Source organism: Tachypleus tridentatus, chromosome 13 (assembly GCF_004210375.1).
Source record: "Tachypleus tridentatus isolate NWPU-2018 chromosome 13, ASM421037v1, whole genome shotgun sequence".
Taxonomy (NCBI): domain Eukaryota; kingdom Metazoa; phylum Arthropoda; class Merostomata; order Xiphosura; family Limulidae; genus Tachypleus; species Tachypleus tridentatus.
In genome coordinates this window covers 155,054,890-155,080,622 of record NC_134837.1, presented here as the reverse complement: position 1 = coordinate 155,080,622, position 25,733 = coordinate 155,054,890, and the positions used below count along the sequence as shown (strand labels likewise).

The 25,733-nt window shown below is 31.9% G+C and overlaps 1 protein-coding gene across 4 annotated transcripts in view; it reads left to right on the top strand.

The window, feature by feature from the left end:
* LOC143237163 (uncharacterized) overlaps window positions 1–25,733 on the top strand; it is a 40,177-nt gene that overhangs the window by 8,958 nt on the left and 5,486 nt on the right. For all 4 annotated transcript variants that reach the window (XM_076476114.1, XM_076476115.1, XM_076476116.1 and 1 more), the window contains 5 exons: window positions 3,293–3,400; window positions 4,767–4,831; window positions 14,733–14,850; window positions 15,650–15,799; window positions 20,023–20,104. In XM_076476114.1, the coding sequence (XP_076332229.1) occupies window positions 3,293–3,400; window positions 4,767–4,831; window positions 14,733–14,850; window positions 15,650–15,799; window positions 20,023–20,104 (523 nt within the window). The remainder of the gene's footprint in view (window positions 1–3,292; window positions 3,401–4,766; window positions 4,832–14,732; window positions 14,851–15,649; window positions 15,800–20,022; window positions 20,105–25,733) is intronic.

Sequence of the window (25,733 nt, the reverse complement as noted above, 5' to 3'; positions counted from 1 at the left end):
TTCTCTTCCCTGATGCTTATTCTCAAAAGATGGAAGGTCATGGTTCAATCAGTAGAAGGCTTCAGGACAATGGTACACAGATGAAATATCTTATTACCTCAACTCCCTGGCACTTCTACCAGTCCAATGTGTTTTAGTTTACTCTCTTCTTCTTGTTTAGATTTGACTAATCATGTTTCATTCTGACTGTTAGATAGTGGTAGCTTATATCATTCATCAAGTGGAAACTCATTCTTGTTTCCTTTGTGATGGTGGATCTTTTATTTTGAACCCACACACTCATCATACATATCCTGGAGCATTATGTTTCAGGAATTTTTGTCCTTATTGCTTATTGACTTTCATGTCCCAATGCATTTTTTTTTTTACAAGAAATGACTTCTCAGTCTGCAACTTTTTTGTGGTTCTGAAGTTTTTAATTTTTTTTATCAATTCCAAGTTACCTCTTGGTTATGGTATCTGATTAATCATCCACACAATCTGGCTGTTGATACATTCAAACAGGATGAAATCCAGTTTATAACTTTAATTTTTTCTCATTCCATCAGTCTTCTTCTCAAAATGTTTTTCATCCATGTCACTCCAAGTCAGGTCTTTGAGATTTTAAATAACATAAAACTGTCTGTTACAGCACCCAAGTTTGCTACAATGTTTTTGGAAGAGTATTAACGTTTATTTGGAAATAGTTTCTTTTGTTTCATTCATAATTTTATTATTAAAAATATATCCAAAAGACCGTTTTTTTTGTTTTTTTTTACCCTGTCAACTTGACATATTCTTATGTTATTTGTAACAAGTGAACAAGCTTTAAGGGCAAATCATTAATTGTGCCACAGTTGAAAGAACTACTAATTTAATCTATCCATAATTAGCAATTTGGATATAGTTAAGTAATTTTAATTTTTGTTTACACATTCTACATCTAGTTACATCCTTGTAAACTAGATGTGGGAAGGTCATAAGCCTGCACTAGTTTTTCTCTTAGTTAATAATTACATATTATAATGCTTTAGGTTTATACTTACCTGATCCTTTTTATGTGTCATGCCTTTCTGGGTTGGGTCATACTTATTGGAGAGAATGGTACAGAGACATGCACACTATGTGAGTTGGGAGTTTGTCTCCTTTGAATATGTTTATTTGAAATGATTGTTGATATAAAAGTGGAACTCTATGGATCTCTCTTCAGGTATTCCTTTTTCGATTTTGTCCTTCTGCAGTGTGGAAACTTTGAAAATCGACCCAGCAGCCAGTTTCAGTCATAGAATAAAATAATATAAAGATTTTGTTCATATTTTTTTAGTGGCGTCAGCATGTTTTTTCATTGCTGTCAGCATTTTGTGGATTACTGATTTCTGTCTGTTTGTCAGTAGTGTACCCGAATATTACAGCAGGTTTTTTTTTGTTGTGGTATTATTATAATGAGTAACATTGGTTAATGCCATTACTAAAATAAAACTGAATAATTTAACTTGAAACATCTCTCACATATTAACTATTATAAGCTTGACACCCCTCCTCCAATTAACAGAACCTAAAGTAGGAATAATTTTGTTTGATATAATTGTGTTATTCTTTTCCATGACTTTATTCTTGACTAAAACCACATGAATTATTTTTATCTCTTACCAAATTGAAGCTAATTCTTGAGATCTTAAAACTTTATCTATTGACCAATTAATATGGATCGTGGTATTTTTAACATTTTATCAATAAGACAATACATACTGCCACATGGGATTTTGTAACACTGAAATATCTTCTTGTGGCTGAAAAGTTTTATAGGTTTTTATAAAGGCAGGAAAAAAAGACAAATTAGAAAATAACTAAATGAATATAAAATAACTGAACAGTTTCATTGTTTACACAACAATTCACAAGTATGTGAAATATTCTGGTGATGGTTGTTGTTGTTTCTGTTGCAAGTAATTCAAAATTGTATGTGCATTATAAAATTACTTGTAGTTAAATGTAGAATTTTTATAGAAGGAATGGAAAAAATATCAAAATTTTGGTAAAATTTGTTTAATGTTAAATAGAAAATAAAACTTCTAGTCCCACAAGTGTTATATAAAACAATAAGTTAGGACTAACAATTTAAAACTTTTTTTAAAATATATTTCTGTGTTGATCACATCAGTGTTATTTCCTATTTATGTATTGATCGCATGGTTTATATAATTACATAAAAGATATACTTATCTGACTACTAGCTTCATGTCAAATGTTGCATAGAGGGATAGAAGACTATTATAAAATTAAAATTTGTAAATAGCTTAACATCAAATATAAAATATTTGTATTGGTTCTGATAGTATTTATCTGAGTATTTCTTGTAGAAATTATTTCTTGACAAATATTTGGAAAGCAGGCAGAGATAGACAAATAATGGAATTTGATCAATTATCAGACTCATTAATTGATCACATTCAATTAATTGATTATTCTCACAAGTCTTGGATAGTTATAATAACTAAAATATTGATAATTGAAAGATACTAATTTTGATGAGTTGGTTATTTTTGTGACATCAATTGATTTAATCATAATTTTGATTTATCTATTATTTTACATCACTAGTCAATATAAGTGATGCTTACAGCTTGAAATAGATCCTAGACAAACTGGTTTGTAACTTTCATTGGAGATTCAGAATTTAATTTCCTTAGCTATAGTACTCAAACTGTAGTTTATTAATCATGTTTATAAAATTTAACTGTTATGAACCATTAATGTGACTTATGTGCAACTGATATGAAATTTTAATGTAAATTTGAAGATATGCTGAGAAGATCCTGTCGTACATATTATAATGAGTTATTACAAAGTAAACTATGAAAGCTAATATACCTTTAGCAAAAAAATAAGATAATTGAATTTTTTCAGGTGTTTTTATGAGTAATAGGAAATATGTTCTTAAGCAAAAAATACTATTAACTCCTAGTTGCATATTGCATTCATAAATATAAAGACAGAAAGATGTTTTTAAACTGTTTCAAAATAATGTTTTGATTTTTTAATCAATTTAATGTAGATAAGCTGTAAAAACATTGCTGTGAGAAGTGATATTTAAAAAACTTACTCATTACAGGCATATAATGGTGTTGATATTTTGTATTTTGAATTTTAAGCTTTACTTGTGCATTTTAGTAAAACTTGTTTTAGAGAAAAATGTTATAAGAACTTAGTGCTTCAAACTTTTTGTGTAAATAAAATACTAGTAATAAAAGTGTAGAAAAATGTTTCAGAAGTCTTGCTTGATTTAAGAATTATATTTATATTCTGTATTTAGATTCATAAAGTTGTCATTGTACCAGATGACAGGTTAGAAATAGCCAAGAAAACGTTTACCTGTTTGACAAGCATTCATATATATAGTGTACAAAAAGCTAACCTAAAAGTAAGTATAATTGAAAATCTTTAGTGTTAGTAGTATACAAGTTTTGATGAGGTTTTTTTGTAAATGATTTCTTTTGTTTTTTATTGTTAATTTATACAGAATATTGTGCATGTTTGAGTTAAATGTCATTGTAGGATTTTATATATCTGAAGTGGATGTAGTAATTTTGGGAGAGTTTTAGATATTACCTCTGTTTATATTCCAATCTAAAGCACTTTTTTCATCTTCTCACAGTTGTAATAGCAGATTCCAAGGTGTATATATGTTTTAACACATTTAGTGGTATTTTTCAAGTGAAAAAAAAAGAATGCCAGTTTCAAGTACAATTTCCTCATACATTTGTTTTTAAATGTATCTGTAGTAAGTTTTAGACTGTAAATCACAAGTATTGCAATATTACTATAATAACCTATTTTGATACTTGAGCAAATAGCCCTTAGATAATCTTTTGCCAAACTAACTTTTTGGAAATTTCGTGCATGAATCAGTAGAGTATATGCAACTGTTACATTATAATAGCTTCTTTCCAAGTGTTTGTATTTACTAACTGTAGTACTTAATAGGTTGCATATTTTAGGTACTTATGGTAAAAGAGTGGTGATCCTATTGCATCATTGTCAGGATCTTTAGCCTATATAATCACTTATTGTTTCAGGTATCCTTTACTGCACATGACCCAACAACTTTTTGTGTATGTTATACTAATTAGTTTTTAATTCTACAAGGCAATATTAAAAAAAAATCCTGAACCAGCATGTCATGCACATGCATTTTCATGTAGTATGTCATCATCACTATTTAATCCACCACTCCTTGAAAAAGTTTCACATTAGTCTCTATAAAGTCATTGTTGCTGACATAAACTATAGTTTTAATCTTCAATTTTGTTTTGTTACAGAGCAGTTGAACAGGAATCATTCTTCCTGACACCACCCACCTGTCACATGTTTTTTTGCAGATTTTGTTAATAGTTATTTCTTACATTTAATTATATATTACCTACAACCAATAGGAAGTCAAAGTTTCCATCTATCAGATGATGTATGACATTATTTTTTGAATGGTGAAATGTCAGTTTCACTTAGAATACTAATATCATTCCTGTGAAAAAGTTAATAACTCTGAGATGTAAAGGTTTAAAGTATAATACTGGCCTGTTATCGTGTTAAACCAAGTTTATTTTTTCATATACTTATCTCATGGAAATAAATTCTTAAACTGTGATGTGTTTGTATGTTTGTAACACATTTATGAACAAGTTTAGGAAGATGAACATGTGTTAAAAATGGCTAAGGTTTTGTTTGAATACTAAGATATGGTGTTCAAAATAATGAAATTCAACTGAAAAATTTTTTTTTCCTTCCAGGACTCCAGTCCTCTGTTTACTACTGATGTTTGTGATAATTCCAAAGATGGAGAGCTTGATCAGAAGTAGGTGATATTTTGTTCTAGTTTATCATGAATAGAGTTGTTCAGGTTAAAAAACAAAAGGGAGGATTTTTTTTATTTACCATGGTGTAAAAATAGAAATAAAATTTATATAAACAGAAATAAGAAAATAGTTTTCTTTTCTTTTTCTGTCTTTCACACTTTTTGTCTCCTTGGGAGTCAGATTGTTGCAGAAAATCTCAATTTACAATTTTCACCAGAATACTTTGTTACTAATTAATTTTGTTTTTAGTAACTTATTCAATGCCACATATGCTTTGTCTTTTTAAATCCAGTTGATAGACCAAAGAAATAAGTTTGATCAAATATAAGCTGGGTAAATATTTTCTTACAAACTAATGAAATCTGTTGTTTGAAGCCAACTTTTCAATATGATATGCAATCTCCTTTCACATATAACTTTCCTGATTTAATGCTGTCCTCTATATGGGAACATTTTTCATCATTAGCTTTGAGGCTTCTTTCTGATATTGCTACAATGTTGCATGATAATGAGCACAAAACAACCCTCCACAAGTAACAGTGTGACACCACCTATAGCATTTGTGTGTTCAGATGTTGTTTCTTTTTTTGTATGCTATTTTCAAAATCAGTGTTGTATTGAAGAATCTACAGAGTGTTGTAGCTCTTATTTTCCACAACATAAATTACACTCATTTCCACACTGTGTCAGGGACATCTTTTTCAGGATATGTGAGTCATTGTGAGGCAAGTAGTGAAGTCATATCTGTGGTTTGGATATTTTTCAGCCCTTAACATAAGACTTTTCCTCCTATATAATTCTTGCTTGTGAGATGTGGATTGTTGGCAGCCTTTTTTTGCCTCCTTAATTTGCAAACTATTCTTCTGGTGCAGATCTGAATTTTCTTTGATATTTTGCATCCTTCTGACTTCTCAGGTTTGTTTATTTTCTTTACTCTCCTATATATCATTATTTTCACTTTCTGTCCTTTGTCCAGTCCATTCTTTAGGATATATTTTCCTCCTTTTGTCTTTTTGTTAGACTCAGGTATCTCTTCTTCAGGGTTGAATTATGATCCATTGTTTTCTGTTAGGTTAGCCTTTTTCTCAAGCTCAGTTATCTTTCTTTTGACTTCCATTACTTTTTTAATGATATCTCTCCCCCATCCATTATAATTCGGAAGCAGTCCTCTATTCCCCTAAGGAGTTTTTAGCAGAGTCTTTTCCTGTGTTGGCTTGCTTTTTTCTTGGTCTTGTTCATTCTCACTTGGCTATTATGCTACTGGGATTTACTGGGGAAGGATGTTTAACTTCCTCTGATTACAAGGAGGGGATCTTCATTTAGCTCATTTCCTCTGTCAGTGAGTTTTTTTGTGGGGAAGGGGTATCTTATTCTTTGTAGTTACAGGCTGAGGCTGTTTGACATCTTTTTTTTTTTTATTACCCTTGTGTGCCATATTTCCCAAGTTCTTTCTCTTCCAGTTGCTTTCTCCTGCCCTCCTGTTTTTTTTTTTCTCCCTGTTTCTTTGTTCTGGTTTTCTACTAGCCATAAGGTTTGGCACTGACAGTCTTGTTGGTGGTTATTGTGTGGGCTTAGGAAGAGTGGGGATCCTTTTGGCTTGATTTGTAGATTTCTTTTTCAATCATCCATTGGGATCTTTATGTTCTGTCTGTCAGTCTTACTATTTAGTTTTTATTGCCTCCTCTTTAGTCTCCTGTTCTTTTCATTCCTTCAAGGGATCCTATCTTTTAGAAGCATGTTATGGAGATGGTATCAGCCCCTTTAGCCTTGGATCTTATCAAAAGTGTTTCTCATCATTCTCCAGTATTGTTATTTCACTTTACACTGGAGTCTGGTCATCATTCTCGTACATCTCCATCAGTTTGCATAGCGAGTTTTTTCCACCTTCCTGTTATCTTTTTCTCCAGGGTTTTAGATGAAAAAATATGACATCTTTGATGTTCATCTTCACGTTCACATACACCCAGCATTTAGACTTTACCTTTTGGTTTGTTTTAGCTTTATCACAAAAAGACTCCTCTGACCATATTTTTCTTCTTTAGGAAATGACTTGTGTAGTTTGGCTAGTGAAACTGGGCAAGTCTCCTTTCACACCCACTCAATATCTGATTTGCTTGTTAAATTCTCATCTCAACAAGAAATAGCCATCTCTGTTTCATTTGTGATCTATAGAGAATTAAGTTTTCACAGTTCTGTCCTTTTCAAATCTTTCTGCATGAAACTTTCTCTTTAGGAGACTTGAGCTTCCATGGAACCCCTTATTCCCTTGAGACATGCTTATACACATCTTTTTCAGTGGACTGTATACAATTTATGAAATCTGTCTTAAAATCCTTTATTCATCTTTCCTGTGCAACAGTTTTTGTCTGCTTGTTTCACTTCCTTTCTTGACTCTTAATATTTCTGGTCAATGAAATCTAGAGGAATCAATCTTTATGTCAACTCCTTGGAATTTTCACTGGTTCATTTGGTTTTTGAATAATTTTCTTCCAGTTGTATGAGGCTGTTTGGTAATCCATTCAGACAACTCAACTGTGATATCCTATATCAACTGCTAGGTGTACACTTGGTCATGCTTTCTTTATTTCCAAACCCTTAATCTTCTGGGGCCATTCTCTACAAGTCCACTTTGTAGCCTGTCATGTTTTAGCTGCCGTAGATCTTGTTATGAGACATGACATGATATTTTCCATGGGATGGTTTCTCAATCTTAGTGTTTTTCAGTGGCTTTGCTCTCATCTGAGCACCTTTCATGCTGATGCTTTGCCAGTTGTGACAGTTTCAGGCTTCTCATATTTTGGTATCATTTTCTGCATTTGTAAGCACTAGTGGTGGATGTATCCAGTTAGAACTGGTTCAACCTCTTCTTTTATGCTTACTCTTCTATTCATCTTCTTTCTTGTGTTCTCTCCCTCATTCAAGGTGTTCCATATCAGCTCCTTCTGCTGGTGCCATAATGGGTGGCTCAGTCATGGTTTCCTTTGTTCACATGTATGGTTTGTCTGACCTTTTGCACAATAGTCTGAACTAATAATCAGTGATGTCGAGAAAACCCACTTGTAGAGAAATATATATGTAAAAGGGCTCGTTTGGGTTGAGAAAATATTTTACATAGAGGAGCGAACACGTTTCGACCTTCTTAACCCAAATGAGCCGTTTTTACATATATAAATATTTTGAACTCTCTCTGCATGTAGCTTTCTTCCTCTCCCATTCTGTTTGCTTGTCTTCTCTAATAGTTTGTCAACAAAAAAATGGCATATTCTTGCAGTTGACCACTACATCATTCTTTTTTTTTCCTTTTTATTCATCTCTTCTCCAACTCTGAGTTTGTTGCATGGCTTTTCAACTAGGAATTATAGGTGCCAACCAATGGTAACCAGTTACTGGGTGGCTCTCTCTACTGCTTTCATCTTTTCCTGTTACTGTCAGATTTCTTCCTCCCTGGTTTTTATTTCTCATTTTCTCATTCTTCACATCTTTTGTTCTCAGTTGGGAATGCAAGATGAGCAGGGAATCTTTCTTCTATTTCTAAACTTTCTTTCATTGCCCTTACTGTGTATGGCTTCACCAGCTCATCCATTTAGTGTATTCTTTATTTGTAGGGTTGGACATCAGCACTTCTGGGTATCTTCCTACCAAATTTAGCACCTTACACATTCCTTGACTTCTCATTTGGGGAAGATTATTCAAGCTGGCATGTGGACAATCCCACTCACCTTTGTCACACATTATCTCCATAATTTGGCTTTTTCTTCTTCATCAGGTTATAGGATGAGAAGGTATCCAGTTACTATTCTTTGCACCTCTTTCCATCTCTGACTTGGTCAGTTCTCCTTCCTTTTTATCATCTTTTTGTCTCATGCTTTAAAGAATCCTGCTTGGTTGCAGATATTACCTATCAGAATGTAAATATTTAAACTCCACAAGACCACTCAAGGTATCCTCAAGATGCTCATTTTCTTAAGCCTGTGAATACCAGCTCCTTACAAGGGAAGGACATATTGTTCTCATCATATTCTGTTCCAAAAATAAAATATGAATGAAATTGAAATTATTTGAAATTTTTATACAAGAACTTTCTTAAAAGTATGCAATTTCAGAAAAACAATATATTTAATGTTGAATTTTTATGATAATACTAATTAAAATTCATTATTTATTGTTGTTATTTGCACTCAGACTCTGAATACTTCACATGCAAATTGATTTTCATGTAAAGTTTAAAAGTATTTTTTCTTAGATTTTTAAAATTTCATTTGCCATAACTCTTAAAACCTTCTAAATGAATATCAAAAGTCTTTTTTAAGGTAAAATTATATTTTCATTTTCTCAACCATATCACTAAATGTAACTATTATCATTAATCTGTAGTGCAATGACACATTTAAAATTAAGGACTGAAAATATGTTCTTACCTTTTAACTCTTCATCAAATAATCTCAAAGTATCTTTTTGGGCCACATGAATAATTTCATGCCCTTATCTTTTCCCTTATAGTCTGTTTTCAATGTTTCATTTGCCCTTTGTGTTCTTCATGTTGATTATTATGTTGATGTACATTAATTGGCAGCCCTGGCATGGGTAGGTGGTTAAGACATTCGACTTGTAATCTGAGGGTAACGGATTTGAATCTCTGTCACACCAAACATGCTCGCCCTTTCAGCCGTGGGGGCATTATAATGAGATGGTCAGTCCCACTGTTTATTGGTAAAAGAGTAGCCCAACTATTGGCAGTCAATGGCGATGACTAGCTGCCTTCCCTCTAGTCTTACACTACTAAATTACAGATGGCTAGTGCAGATAGTCCTTGTGTAGCTTTGTGTGAAATTCAGTACAAACAAACATAAACAGGTGGGTAGAGGTGATATATTTGTATCATCAAAAAAGATACTTTAGCCTCTGGAAGAATGTTTTTAACGAACCTTTGGTAGGCTTTGCAAAGCAAGATTAAATTTGGCTGTACGAAAAAATGATTAAACCTTTCTAATATGAAATTTAACACTATCAAACATATATGTATAAGGTGAGGAAAAAGTAACTAAGTGTTAGTGGATGAAAAACTTCTAACAACACATTTTTTTGGTTTAACAAGGCTGAAAACAAATAACACTATGTAAGAAAATGATTAATTTTTCTTGTTCCTGGACAGAAAGTGTTATTTCCCAATTGCTTATGCCTAAAGTAAGTGGAAAAGACATATTTTTCTCTTCAAACTTTACTTTTGTGATCTGAGTAATGAAATTTTCAAATTTACCCATTCTCCAGAACATTCCAGGTAGATTCAGTGCTGAGTAGCTGATAAAGAATTTTCTAAAATGTTGTAAAACTTACGATAATTTTCAAGAACCTTTTAGAAGTTTCTAGAACATTCCATAGCAATATATATACAGGGACTCACCACTTCAGTTTAGTTATAGTTCTATCTGCCTAAGTGAACACATGGACCTATCTGATTTTATCAGAGATGGCATCATGAAGCTGCAAGCATTCTTCAAATGCATTCTGCTATATATGTGGCCAATTTATCAAGACAAGAGCAAAAAAGTACTCTGTGACAGCATCTGCTAAAATGTGTGAAGCCTACAATGCATATTTTGGCATGCCTGTTGGGGATCAAGACAAACCCTGGGCACCTCATTTTACCTGCGAGCACTGAAGAAAACTAGAAGGTAAGATGGACAATTTTTGCTTGCTTGAATAGTAAGATTTTATATTATATAAATTTTAGATCTTTTCAAATTTGGTGCACCTCAAAGAGGAATACAACAGTGTCAAGACCTTGCTAGAAGCCTTGAAGTATGATGAGTATGGCTGGTGGGTTATTGGAGACTTCAAAATGGTGGCATTCCTGATGGGTTTTCAAGGAGGCTTTACTAAGTTTCCCTGTTATCTTTGCCTTTGGGACAGCAGGGATACTGTAGTGCACTACAACAGGAAGCACTGGCCACAGTGGACTGACTTCTCTGTGGGGAGGTACAATGTTAAGTGTGAGCCACTAGTGGACCTCCAGAAGGTGTTGTTCCCACCATTGCACATAAAATTGGGTCTTATGAAACAATTTGTCACAGCTCTTGATAAGGAGTCTGCAGCCTTCAAGTACCTTCGAGACTTCTTCCCTAGGCTGTCTGAGGCAAAGGTTAAAGCTGGTGTCTTCGTTGGACCACAAATAAAGAAGATCCTGGAGTGCACAGAATTCTTCAAGAATATCAGTAGGAAGGAAAAAAGAGCTTGGGGCAGCTTTGTTGCAGTGGTTTGGGGCTTCTAAGGCAATCACAAGACTGAAAATTATGTGGAACTGGTTGGGGCTCTAGTGAAGAACTACATCAAAATTGGCTGCAGGATGTTCCTGAAAGTCCATATTCTTGACTCTCATCTTGATAAATTTAAGGAGAACATGGGAGCATGCTTAGAGGAGAAAGGCGAGTGCTTCCACCAAGATATAATGGACTTTGAACGCACTACCAAAGGGTGTATATCGAAATTATGATTGGAGACTATATTTGAAGGCTGATACATGAAAGTGACTTACCTTACAGTCGCAAAACTCGAGAAACTACTCACTTCTAAACATTATTGTTCATTTTTGTATAACTTTAGTATAAATACCTGGAAATCTTGATTCATATGTTGTTTTATTCAGACCTTATGTAAATGAAAATATGCAAATTTGCCTGTTTTTACATAGAAAATAGGGTAATTTCTAAAGTTCGTTATCCAGGTTACAATAGCAAAGTTTGAAGGGAATAATATCCATTTTCTGTACTTTACAACATAAGCAATTAAGAAATAACACATACTATCCAGGAACACAATTCGTGTTACATACGAGGTCTGTTAAAAAAATACGTGGACTGTTTGAATCGCGGCTCCAGTTGGTTCCAGGGGAATCCGCTTGGTGTCGCTAGGTTCGCACAGATCAGCTGATTACGACGCCATTTCCCGATTGCAGATATCATCATTTGTGTATTAGCTACGCGGTTTTAAGTGAAGTGCGATTTTTTCGTTTGGCGGATTTCAGAATAAATGACCTGAAGGAGCAACGACTTGCTGTGAAATTTTGTGTTAAACTTGGAAAATCTGCAACTGAAACTTTTGCTATGCTTAACACGGCTTACGGTGATGTTGCTATGAAGCGTACGGCATGTTTCAAGTGGCATGAACGTTTTAAGGATGGTCGACAGTCCATTGAAGATGATGAGCGTCCTGGACGTCCTTCCACGTCAACTGACAACCCACACGTCGACAAAATCAACACCCTGGTGCGGGCAAATCGACGTCTGACTGTCAGGGAGCTTGCTGAAGAGTGTGGGATATCAGTGGGATCTTGTTACGAGATTTTGACCGAAAAATTGAAGATGCAACTCGTTGCTGCGAAATTTGTACCTCAGAACTCGTGAGTTTTTGGCCAAACACTTGATCACTGTTCTTCCCCAACCCCCACCCGTACTCACCTGACCTTGCTCCTTGCGATTTTTTCTTGTTCCCCAAACTCAAAAGACCCTTGAAAGGAAGAAGATTTGAGACGATTCCCAAGATTAAGGCAAATGCGATGAAGGAGCTGGAGGACATTACAAAAGAAGCGTACCAGGACTGTTTCAACAAGTGGAAACACCGTTGGGATAAGTGTGTGCGTTGGGGAGGAGAGTACCTTGAAGGGGTCCCAGACCTGTAACTTCTCAATAAAGTACATTTTGTTTTATGACGTCAGTCCGCGTATTTGTTGAACAGCCCTTGTAGTGTAATTTGTGTCAGTTTTAAGATACAAGCAATGAGATTGGTTTTTATTGGTTATGCACTTGAAAACAAACCTACTGCCTAACAGTCCCCTTTCCATCAGAGGGGGAGAAAGATTTGTAGCTTCCCTTATCAAAATCTCCAAATAAAATTTGAAACAGGTGTCAGGTAATGAGCTTCTACATGTACTTATGTGTGTATACATTACATGCACACTTCAGGTTCGAATGGTATTGAAATAGAAGAAATGGAAGATAATTTTAGCTGCAAGTGTGTCACCTGACCTTAAAACTGAAGTTATAAATACAGTTTTGGATATTTCTTTTTATATAAAAGAAAAATAATTTGAATTATAACATAATTGATAATGCCAATTGCATTAAAATATATTAATAATAAAGTGGTTTAATTGAATTTTCAATGTAATTCAGTAACTCTTCATGACTCTTATAGTGATGTGCTCCTTTGGGCTCCTCAGTATGCTTTCACCCCCCTTTTTTTTTTTCTAGTGGAATGTTGTTAGAGGCTGTCTTCTGAGTGTGACTAATTCTGCTCGGTAGAGAGTAGGGCATTGTTGTTCTGTTTGTGTTGTACAGTTCACCCCTCTGGCCAGCTTTTTACCCTCCTGCTGCTACATGAATGTCAGTTTCTTGGGTGTTCTGGTGCTGAATTGGTGAAGGACCAACCAGTATAATCATTTTCAGTTGCAGTTCAGATGTTAAATTCCCATTTTTTCTCACTAGGGTTGAGGTCACAATGGAGAGGATCCTCCTCCTACTGTAGCCCAGTAACTGGATTTCTTGATGTTACCTAGTGTTGGGCTGGAGAAGGCCAATCATGTATGCACCTAGATGCACTATACATTTAGCATTTCCAATAGCTGGGTTTTCTCTTATACTTACTGCCTCTACAACACCCAAAGGCAACTCATTCCAAAGGCCAACTACTCGGTTCGATAAATAAAACTGTTTTATATGAAGATGACTCCTACCCTGCCAAAATTTACATTTATATCCCCTAATCCTACTATTATCATTGTTAAGTATGAAAAAAATATGTATCAGCGCTATAAATTTTCTTTACAATCTTAAACACCTCAGTCAGATTCCCCCTAACTCTTCTTTTTTTAATAGAAAACAGTTTTAGAGATTTCAACCTTTCCATCTTAGTAGCCCTTCCCGAACCATTTTCAACAATCAGTGCCCATCCCAAGGTAAGGAGCCGAAGATTGAACACACTACTCCGTATGTGGTGTAACCAGTGACTTTATAATCTCTTTAGTCTTATATTCAATATTTCCGTAGATACAACCCATAATCTTATTTGCCATACCATTAGCACAGCACATTGCTTGGATGACTTAAGAGACTATCAATCAGTACACCAAGGTCCATATCTTCTCTGACAATGTTGAGGTTATTCCCATCTAATTATCCTTTTTACAGCCAGCAACACCCAAAATCTTAACATGTATCATTAGCAAATGTAAGTAATTTATTGACCATAGAATTTGGGTGTGCTTCATGCAAGTAGTGTTTACAGTCGTAATCCCAGACTCTCAAGACGTGTGGCTTTGCAAACTCATATTATACCTTGTACATGTTCACATGCAGGCTTTTGAAGAAAACATTATTTGGTGTGATTTGTCATTAGTACTAAAGGTTGAGTTACAGGTTGATTACCCTTTTTATTGTCTCAACATATTTCTTAAAATGTGAACTACATTAATAATATGGTATATAGGCAATAAGGGTGTCATATAAATTCACTGGGCCATTTCGTTGTAGGGTTAATATAATTGTCATTAGTTTATGACTGATAGTTTGGAGTTTCGCAATATTACATATATTTTAAATTTGTATCTATCTTATTACAAAATCATTCAGAAAAATATACAATATGAAAAATATCATCAAAGACAAATGGGCATTTTAAAGCTGTTAGTTTATTTGAAAAATTCTATTAAACATGTAGTACAATCATTTTTGTTGGTTTTGTTATTTAAAAGCACTGTAGGAGTAATTATTTATTTCTTTGTTTTGTAAAATACTACAAGTGGTGGACTGTATTTAGAAAGAAAAAACTAGATTTGATTGTTATAGAAAACTATTACCCTTTGATATGGGTGAATAGAAGATGTTAAATATGTTATATAACCTACAGGCTTTGTGGAATAAGACCTATTAAAGTATTAGAAAAACAGTCTCAAGCAGAGAAGGTCATACGGTCAAGCCCAATTTCATCTAAAAATGATGGAAGTGTGTCTACTGCTAAACCAAAGGTAAAATATGCTCATTATTTTTGGACAAAGAATGAAGCTTTGCATACATAACTTATTGTTGTTTTAATTGAGAAATTGAATGATTCAAATCCAATTGAAATATTAAAGTGAAATGTGGAGGTAGTTGTAATGCTGTCTTATATTTTTAGAGATTATAAAGTAAACATCAAAAAATATTTTGTCATAAAAGCAATGTTTTTAATTTTTGCTTTTATTTGTTATAACATTTAATTTATCTTTATATCATGTTGAGCATTTATGTGGATTTTATTGTTGTTTTAATTGTTTAGTTTATTGCAAAATTAAAATGATTTGAAAATGAGTTTATTTAAATGTTGCAGATGTTAATTATAATAACATTTTCTAGTTAAGTAAAAAATAAAATAAAAATATTTCAGTTACTTTAAGTTCACTGAAATTATAGTATCAGTACTTAGGAGCATAGTTAAAAGTATAAACACAAGAATTCTTAAGTAGTTAAATGACAATCATTAGTGCAATATTTTACAATGTTATATTTAAAAGAGTTTCATGTACGTTACAACCACTATCACACAAATACATGTCTTTGTCAGTTACGTGAAGTAAACCAGTGGTTTTTCTGAAAATAATATCAGTTTATTTATGTTGGAGTAAATATACATGTTGGTATCCAGTTACTTCAAAAAACATATTTCAAAAGATGGAATGATTGAGTCAGTGTATACTTGTTTTTGATAAATAATGACATATAGCAGATCTGCAAGTAATAAGCATATAAATATTATTGACTGTGGTGAGTGTTTTATATTTATTATAGTCTTTAGGTGAAAGTAACAGTCCAAGTATTGAAAGTGAAACAGAAAACGATGCAAGGGAGAATGAAAAGCTTGAAAAGAAAGAAACAGAAGAAAGCTTGAACAAGAATGAAATTAACAACACAAAACAGAATAAAAAGCAAGAAAAAAAGGTGTGATTATGTGTGTGTGTGTGTGTGTGTGTGTGTGTATGTATGTATTATACATATATATATATATTGTGATGAAACAGTTCAGTGGATAGCAACTACCTATTGTAGAAAGAGAAGTGTAGAGGATAATGTTTTAAAAGTTTTTTTTGCTTTTTATCTTCATGTCAGTGTATATATATTGCAGTTGATCTTTATAGTATTCTTATGGTTTGTGGAGAGCATGTTATAATTGGTTGGTTTATCTGTCTTTCTGATTGATGGAGAGACTTCCTGTAAATTCAACCAATGATAGCCACAGGTTACTTACCTTTAATCTGAAATCGTTTTTGTGAAGATCTTCTTGTGTTAATGTAAAATGATTCATTAATTTTCTTGTCTTCCTGAATTTGTCTGTGTCAATTATTGACGTTTTTTACCAATTTATTTTGTGTCCAGTTGACATGGTATGTTCTGCAATGGCTGAAGTTTGTGTTTTCATGAGTCTTGTATTGTCTTTATACTTTTATTCTTGTTGTGAGTCTTTTCATTTCTCCAATGTATGTTTCACTGCAGGAACAAAAAATTTCATAAATGACATTTTTGTGTCTCATTGGTAGATTTCTATTGGTTTCTCGCAAGAATGAATATTGAAACCTTATAGGATTTCCACTGAACATTGTATGAATCTCTTGGCTATGTGCCTGAGATTTTCACTGAAACTTTGCAGGCAAGGGAAGTAAATGGTAGTCGTAGTGGTATTTTCCTAGTTTTTCCTTTCTCTTGTCTTCTTCGGGGAGTTTTTGATGGAGTAGGAGTAACCATTATATTTAAAATACTACAATCTTTTGTGCTCTGTTTTAGTGGATGTCTCATCTCAAATGTTTTCTGCTTTCTTATTTAGACAGTGGATTATACCAAGTGTAGGTATATCTTTGTATGGATTAGTTTTCTGAATGCAGTTGTGGTGATTCTTCTCTCTTGTCTGTTGATGAGTTTTTCAAGAAATGGTAAACTGTTTTGTTCCTCTATTTTCTTGGCAAAGTAGATTCCTTTGTTTATAGAACTAAGATATTCTAAGAAGTCTGGTAAGTTTTCATGACCATGGGGTTAAATAACAAATGTGTTGTGAACTTCATATTTGTAGATACTTGGGTTTATACATGTGGATGAAAGGGCTCTTGGATTGCTGCTAGGATTGGAAAGAGTGGTGACACCATAGCTAGACTATCTGTTTGTACATAGAATTTCTTGTTTTACTGGAAATTAGTTGATTGTAGGCAAATAGTTGTTAGGTCCATGATGGTGCCTGTCTTCATGCTAGTTTTGTGTGGTAGAGAGTTGTTCAGTAGTTGTTTGGTGATATGAAAGGTTTTAGAATTTAGAAAATTAGTAAATAGGCCTGTGGTGTTAAAACTGACCAGAATATCTTGGGATTTGATGTATTCTGTGAAATCTGTTGAGTTTGGAATGTGATGTTTGGTATTTTCTTATAGTGGAGATAAGATAGGTACCAGGAAGGTGGCTAGTTGATGGCAAGTTGAGTTTATAGCACTGATGATAGGTCTCAAAGGTGTATTAGTTTAGATCTTTGATTTCAAAAATGCGTGGTGACTATAAAAGAAATCCTATCAATATAATTAAAAGAACAACATATGTCAGTCATTCATTGCATGTATGTATGCTAGCTGACAGGGAACTCCAATATTCCTATTGCCTAATTTACTCTTGCACATTCACATTTAAATGAGTGCAGAACCATGATATTTAGAACATTAAAGACAATTAATTCAGTATCATGAACATGCAAGGAAACACAATAAGTTAGCTCTTTACCTTTCTGTCTTATAAGTAATGCAATGCTATTAGTTCTAAAAAAAAATCAAACAAGTACTTAAAATCAACAATTAAGTTTAAAGTTTAAATATGCTTTGCATGAAGAACAAGTTTACCCACTTTATAATATACAGCAGTTAATCTCAGTAGTCACTGCTTTACAGCTAACATGCTGTGCAAAATAAAATAATTACAGGTTTCAAATGATATACATATGTAAAATATATCTATATATACACACAAACACAAGAAATTTAAAAAAACAAAAATATGACAACAGTTGATTTTTAAACTTGCTACCATAATTTTAAAATATTCAGTATTTATAAATATTATACACTTTGAGCTATTTCAATAAAGGTTCTTTAAAATCAACAATTAAGCCTAAACTCCAAATACTCTTCATTAAGAAAGAATGAGTTTACCTACTAGGAGAATAAAAATGTTACTGTTATTTTATTTTAGTTATTGGTGGTTATGAACTTCATGCTTTGTTAAGTATTAACAAAGTTGTTACTGTTGAGAAACAAACAGAAAATTAAATGAAACAGCAACAACTAAAGACAGTTGATTTTTACACTTGATATCATAATTTTAAAAATTCCCTATTTTTAAACCACTATGAAAAGTTCAATGAAGAAAAATCTCAAGATTTTAGTCAAAGATGGTAGTTAACCATATGTACAAAGAATTTATATGAAAAATGTTGTATACAGAGATATATTTCATTTATTGTCAGTGCATGTTTTTACTCTTTAAATCTGAATAAAACTTCTCCATTTCCTGCTTATAGGTTTTTTGTTTTGTTCATGTACAACTACATAATACTGCAATGGTGTTATTTAAAGGATTTATCTAGTTAAAATATATTTTTGTCTTATATATAGTATTCCACTTAATAATGCAGATGCAAAAAACAAACAAACACTATTTTAGCTTGTAGGGCACAGTATACACTTCACAGGTAGGAGATTGAAGATTCAGTCCTATCTATATCTTTTTAAACAAAAATATGTTTTTCCTAACCAATGTATCAGTAGTCAGATAATTTTAATAAATAAATGATATGTGAAGCACAAGTTTATCCCCTGGTATCAGGAATTATTATGCTCTAAAAGTTGGTTTTAAATTTAAAAAATATAAAGAAACATAAGATTTATTAAGGAATGTATAAACAAGATTACAAGGTAGTTTTCTCTCAAACTAGCATTATTTCTTCTCTCTTTCTGTCACAACAATTCAAGATTAGTGATTTTAATAAAACCAGTCTTTGTGGTGAATCATGCAACTATTCTTTGAATGTACTTACAAGATATTGGCAATATTACTTTAGTCAAAAGGCATTTTTAAAAAGTAAATTGATACTATGTCCATTTATTAGTGATAATATCTACAGATTAGGAAATAGTACATTTTTGCTGTGGCTATGGAGTGTTTTTTTTTACTCATCCACAAAATTTGGAAGATGTGAAAAAATGCCCATACAGTGAGATTACAATGACCAATGATCTAGTGTGCTGCTACAGTAGAGAATTTTTTAATTGCAATTGTTTTGTTACATGATGTTGAGATAAATCAATTTATTGAGGTGTTATAAATTTTCTTCCATTTAAAAATATAATAGGAATGGGACATTAAAAGGATAAATATTTTTAGGGTGTGAATAATTTATGGTGAATTAGCTTTTAATTTATGCATTATCTGTTCTTTTGACTTTCTTCATTCTGACTTTCCAATGATGTCTTGATTGTTTTATGTATTTTTTCCTTATTTGATTTACATTTTAGTGCTCTTAATGATTTTTGATAAAGAGAAGTGACCCTAACATGCTTTATTTTTTTTTCCAGATATATTTAAATAGTTTTTGAAATGTGTTCAGTTCTCTAAAGAACTTGGTTAACTGTTATTTCTGTGACTTTATTGTATAATAACTATAGTGAACTACCTAAAAAAAAGATTTTTTATTGAGAAGTCTACTTGGTACTTTTAATGACTTTAGTATATTTCAGTGATAGATGAACATTGTCTTATACAATTTAATTTTTTTAATATTAATATTGCAGAAACGTGCAATTTCTGAATCTAATATTAAATACATTACTGCATGTCACGATATATTGCATTAAGTACTTCACAGCAACATTACAGTGAGTGTTGTCCAAAATAGATAATGTTTGCTTAGCTTTTTTAAGGATAGATTTAATATTTACTTTTATGATTATAGTTTGCAATCCTTGAAATATCTTTGAAATCTTATTCCCTTAATGGATGAAAACTGTTTAAAGATGTAGTTGGTTTAAATATGGGGGTTTATTGTAAAGTCACCTTGAATTTCTTATCAAAAGGTCTTGATTTATATATATGTGAAATTAATTTTTATCAGTAGATATTCTTCCTTATTTTTATCACAGAAACTCCAGTCAAAGTCTACTTCTCAGCTGAAACAGAAACAAGCAAATGTTATGTCACTCTTCAATAAACAAACACAAAAATGTAAGTTTGATAAACTGGCTGCTTTTCCTATTGTAAAAAATCTTTTTAATTTTATGTTTTGAAAAGAATGTATACGTGCTAATTTTTATAGCAATTAACTCCTTCCATACAGTGTTGGTCGTTATGACTGACCCTGTAACTACAAAACACTCATCACAGTTTCTCTAATATATTTTGTTTATTTTCATGAAATTTGGCAAGTTGTAAGTAAGTATTACTTGTTTTTGTATCAAGAAAATCAAATTTTTTAAATTAAATATTGTTACTAAAAATTTGTCTATGAATATAAGGTATCAGAGTGTTGACTGCTCTGAGTGCAAAGTGACTTTCATTTTAAGATTAAAAATACTTTTATTTATTTGAAAATTCTCAAATTTCATTTAAACAAACTCAACCTTCTAAATAAATATCAAATGCATTTTTAGTAAAACTTTATTTTATCTGTTACTTTCTATACTCTAACTGTATAAACTCAGTCAATTTGACCAGCCTTCTAGCTGCCATAAAATAAATATGAAATAAATTTAAATGACTGCAGATTGTAACAGAAAACTACAGTCATTTATTGTAAAAGCATAAAGCTCCCAAAAATGTATATCTGTTTCTTCTTTATTTTGTTGTTTGAAATATGTCTTATAATTCTACCATACAAATATTAAATCACTCATTGAATGCATTGCTTACATTACCACATTGAATGATGCAATGCATGAGCTGCTTGCAAGAATATTTTGTGAAGAGTTATTTTCATTCTTCTACAAAATCTAACTTATTAAGTTCCTAATTTGTAAAAACATATACATGAAAAACAAGAAATATAGTGATGTTTAATGATTGTGATGGAAATTGATTAATGGACAAATATATTTTTTAACACTTACACAAGATTAAAACACTTAACATTTAACAAAGTTTGAGGGATCTTACATGGCATAATTATTTTGAAGGAATAATGCAGTTAAAGGACTAATAGAAGTTTTTATATCTTAAACAAAACATCAAAGATTTATAAATTTTCTTTTTATTATTGTTCCTACTGTTCAGTTGTTGTTCGTTTCAGATAAGCAATTGTGAATTATTCTGTTTGTGTGGGGGCATTATAATGTGACAGTCAATCCCACTGTTAGTTGGTAAAAGAGTAGCTCAAGATTTGGCAGTGGGTGGTGATGACTAGCTGCTTTCCCTCTAGGAAAATTAGGGACAGCTAATGCAAATAGCTCTTGTGTAGCTTTGCACAAAACTCAAAAAATAAACAAATATATATATATGATAACCATAAAATTTTCAAGCCATAAACTAAAACACATTAACATGAAATTTTTTTACAAAATTTTAAAAAAATATACTGCACATCAAAAAACAAAACAAAAACACTATCATAAGGTACAAGCTATAACATGGGATTATAAAATGTTTCCTAGGTTTTGGAAGTGACAGATGAAGTAGGACTCGCATTGCAGTGGGGATACACTGTCTATTAGTCTTAGCCTCCAATTTGATAGTCTCACATAAGAAAATTAGAAATTAGTAAAGCGAGATGTGGGTGCTCAAGCCCGCAACATCCTACATTTATATCACGCTTTACTGCCTGCAGACAGTTGGGGGAAGGTGACTGCTTTCCCAAGTTAGAATAACTTGCATATATAAGATTTTTTCCAAATTGTTCTCATTAACACATTTCAATTAAACAGTTGAATTTAGCTGTTTAATTCAGGAAAGTATGAATACTAATTTAACCTGTTGTTATACAATTTAAATTAATAGAGCCAACACACACAAAAAAATAAATATTATTTTCATAACTGCTTGATATCTTACTGCATGTAATTTGATTTAATGCTGTGACTTAGCCAAACACTGAAACAAATACAAGAAAGAGTTATTAAGGAAAGATTTTCAAGAGAAATTGAAATACTTGATAGAAGTTAATGATCTTCTCTTTCAGGTTTTAAGTGTAATTTCTTTTATTGTAATTAATGTAACTGTTAGCACTACATTCCTGTTTATTTATATATAAATTGTTAGAAAATTATAATATGCTTAGTAAGTCGGCAGAAATATGGTGTTATTGATAGGAGGTACTACTGAGATTCTCGGAGATTTTAGAAAACTGTTTTTGCATTAAAATATTTTTATGATGAGCTATTAAAATGGAATAGCGTTGCTCTAATTTCCTTTTAATATTAATTTGAAAAATATTCACTTGCAGTTTGAATTCTTGTCAGACTTTTCTTCCAGATTATTGTTAATACCACTGTTGGAATGGGAGTTAAGATATAAAAATGTCTGATGAGTATTTGAAACTGGTCCTATAGTTAGTATAACACTATGTAACAAAATTTTTACTTTTTCTTGTTTCTGGGCAGAATGTTTAATTTCCCAGTTGCTTATGACTAAAATAAATGGAAAAGACCTATTTTTCTCTTCAAGCTTTGCTTTTGTGACCTAGGTAATGAAATTTTCAAATTTACCCATTCTCCAGAACATTCCATGTAGATTCAGTGCTGAGTAGCTGATAGAGAATTTTCTCAAACTTACAAGAATTTTCAAGAACTTTCTAGAATGTTATGGAAGAGGAGGTAGATGTTGAAGATCCATATAACAATTTCAGAGGTACAGCTAGTGAGAGAAATCCATACTATTTCAGCCAAAGAGACCTCAATGACTTGATCAGAAATCTACCTAGGTCTAACAAAGTCGAATTCCAAGCTTTTGACATCTAGGCTTAAGGAGTGGGATTTGTTAGACAAAAGTGTGCAAGTCACAAGTCAGAGGAAGCTTCTACACTCATCAAGATGAGCTCTGCTTCTGCCACAGTGTATCCAGTCTGTGTGAGGCAATTTGAATTGCTTGTAACCCAAACAAGTGACCTTTTCATTGATAGCTCATCCAGAAGCCTGTTATCTTTGCCTTTGAGACAGCAGGGATACTGCATTGCACTACAACAGGAAGCACTGGCCACAATGGACCGAGTTCTCTGTGGGTAGGTACTAGTGGACCTCCAAAGGGTGTTGTTCCCATCATTGTACATAAAATTGGGTCTTATGAAACAATTTGTCACAGCTCTTGATAAGGAGTCTGCAGCCTTCAAGTACCTTCGAGACTTCTTCCCTAAACTGTCTGAGGCAAAGATCAAAGCTGGTGTCTTCATTGGACCATAAATCTTGAAAAGCTACTCACTTTTAAACAGGATATTTTAGATATTCAGACCTTATGTAAATGAAAATGTGCAAATCTGCCTGTTTTTACATAGAAAATAGGTTAATTTCTAAATTTCATTATCCAGGTCACAAAAGCAAAGTTTGAAGGGAATAATGGCCATTTTCTGTACTTTTACAACATAAGCAATTAAGAAACAACATACTAACCAGGAACAAAATTTATATTATGTAGTGTAATGATTAATATTTTTCATAACTTGGACCACTTTTACCTGAAGTTTAAAATATCCTGAATATTATTAATTATCAATTTACCCTTGAAGAAGAAAAGTCTGTTTTTTGAAAGCACTTGGGTAATAGGGTATTGTTTTTTTTTTAACATTATTTTAGTGCTTCTTTATCATATATTTATTTGTGACATTTGAACACTTTACATTTAATTTTTTCTCTGCTGAGTACTGGTGGCAAGTAAAATATTGTGGAGAATTTTGAGTTAACCATTTCACAATGGGAAAAGTACACAACCTTGTATACATAGTTGCATACATTAAGTATGTATACTATAACTTTTAATGCACTATGTGTTTTTTCACAAAATATGTTGGACTTTTAGTAAGTATTACAAGTTTTTTGTACATGAAAAACAGATTTTTTTTAGAGAAGTATTTATACTTAAGATTTGTTTTGCTGTTAGTTCAAGAGTGAAGTGATTTTCATTTCATGATAAAATTATTATTCTTCTCCCAAACTCACAAATATCATTTGTGTAATCTCTATGATTTCCTAAATTGTTTTCAGTAAAACTATATTTTATTTGTTATCTTAGCTACCCTAACTATTAATGTGGTCAGTCAGTGACTGACCTCATCACCATTGAAAAAAAGAAATTTAAATTGTCATATGTTTCATCCTAGAATTACTTCAAATTGTAATATGAAATTACATTTGTTTATCCTAAGTAGTTTTAAATTTGTAACAATATATATCTAAAATTTTATTGGAATGGAACTTGTACTAATTGAGGAATTGCAAATTCTCTGTTCAGAAAACAATGTAATATAATACTTCATTTAATAGATGAAAACTTTGGCTTTATGTTGATTATACATGATGTAGAATTAAATGTGAGAAAAAACTGTTAACAAATCTTGGAAGAGAGGATGTGACGTGTGGGTGTGGCAAGAATGGTCTGAATTTCTATTTGATGGCTCTGTAAGCAAACAGAATTGAACAACATAAAAATTATAGTGTGTCTGAGCAATGGTGATGTTATTGTAAGTAATTTACATTAAATTTTGTACTTGGTGGAAGAGTGGTGAATAGAATTGAGAATGAAGGATTCCTAAAGAAAATGTCATATTTCTCACACTGAGGGAATTCGGGAATTTTTAAAATATTACCTTGTAAAGCCGAGAACGTAAATCTTGTATACTATTAATATATGGATTATTATTCATGATTTTATGCTATATTAATAAGTATAACATAAACATAAAGTAGTTTAATTACATTTTCAGATTAATACACTAAATGAGTGTGACATGCAGTTAGACTTACCCAGTGAGATAGAGTTAAAGCCACTCATTTGGTTTAGTAAATAATTTATAAGTGATACCTTCTATGTGATGCAAGTAGGTATGCTAAATATTAGAGCATACAAGAGATTCATGTAGACTGTATAAACAATCTTGTGTGAGTACCTGTTTAATATACAGCATTACTGATAACCAGTAAATACCAAACAGAGAATTTTGACTGGCAGGAATGAAAGCTGATGGTTGTTTTGACCAATTACAAAATCTGCTTGAGGGGCAGCTATTTTAATGTACACATATTAACTACTTTTAAATTTAATTTAAAAAAAGAAAATTCTCAGTCTTCATTTTACTGTGTCATGTGATTCATCTAATTTCCAATTTCTATACTTCAGAAATTTCTACCTCAAAAATAGGTTGCTGAGTTTACGATTAATTATAAAAACTAACTCCACATAATGACGAGCGATAATATAAAATTTGAATATTTAACTTTTTAATTTGTTTAGATGTCACATTTTCTTCATGAACCTTACAATTTACTTTTCCTGCTATAAATCATTAGCAGAATAACTTCATATGTGGTGATCATATCTTGGTGCTCTGATTGCTAAATAAATTTTTCCAACCTGTTTATAGCTAACTTAGAAGGTTGGATAGATTATAGTAGTTTGAGAATATTCTATTCTGGTAACTGTTATGTTTTTTTGTTTTAAAATGCATTTTAGAAAGTTATACAATTTTTTTTAAACATCCAAATTTGCATGACTAAATGAGACATATGGAAGAACATCTAAAGTGCAGAAGAGCTCTGTTATGTAGCAAGTACTACATATCCATGTTTTATATATGTATTTTATATCTAATGTTATATATTTATTAACAGAAGTAGCTATAATGTAAAAACTAGAAGCTTCTGAACTTAGCCTAACA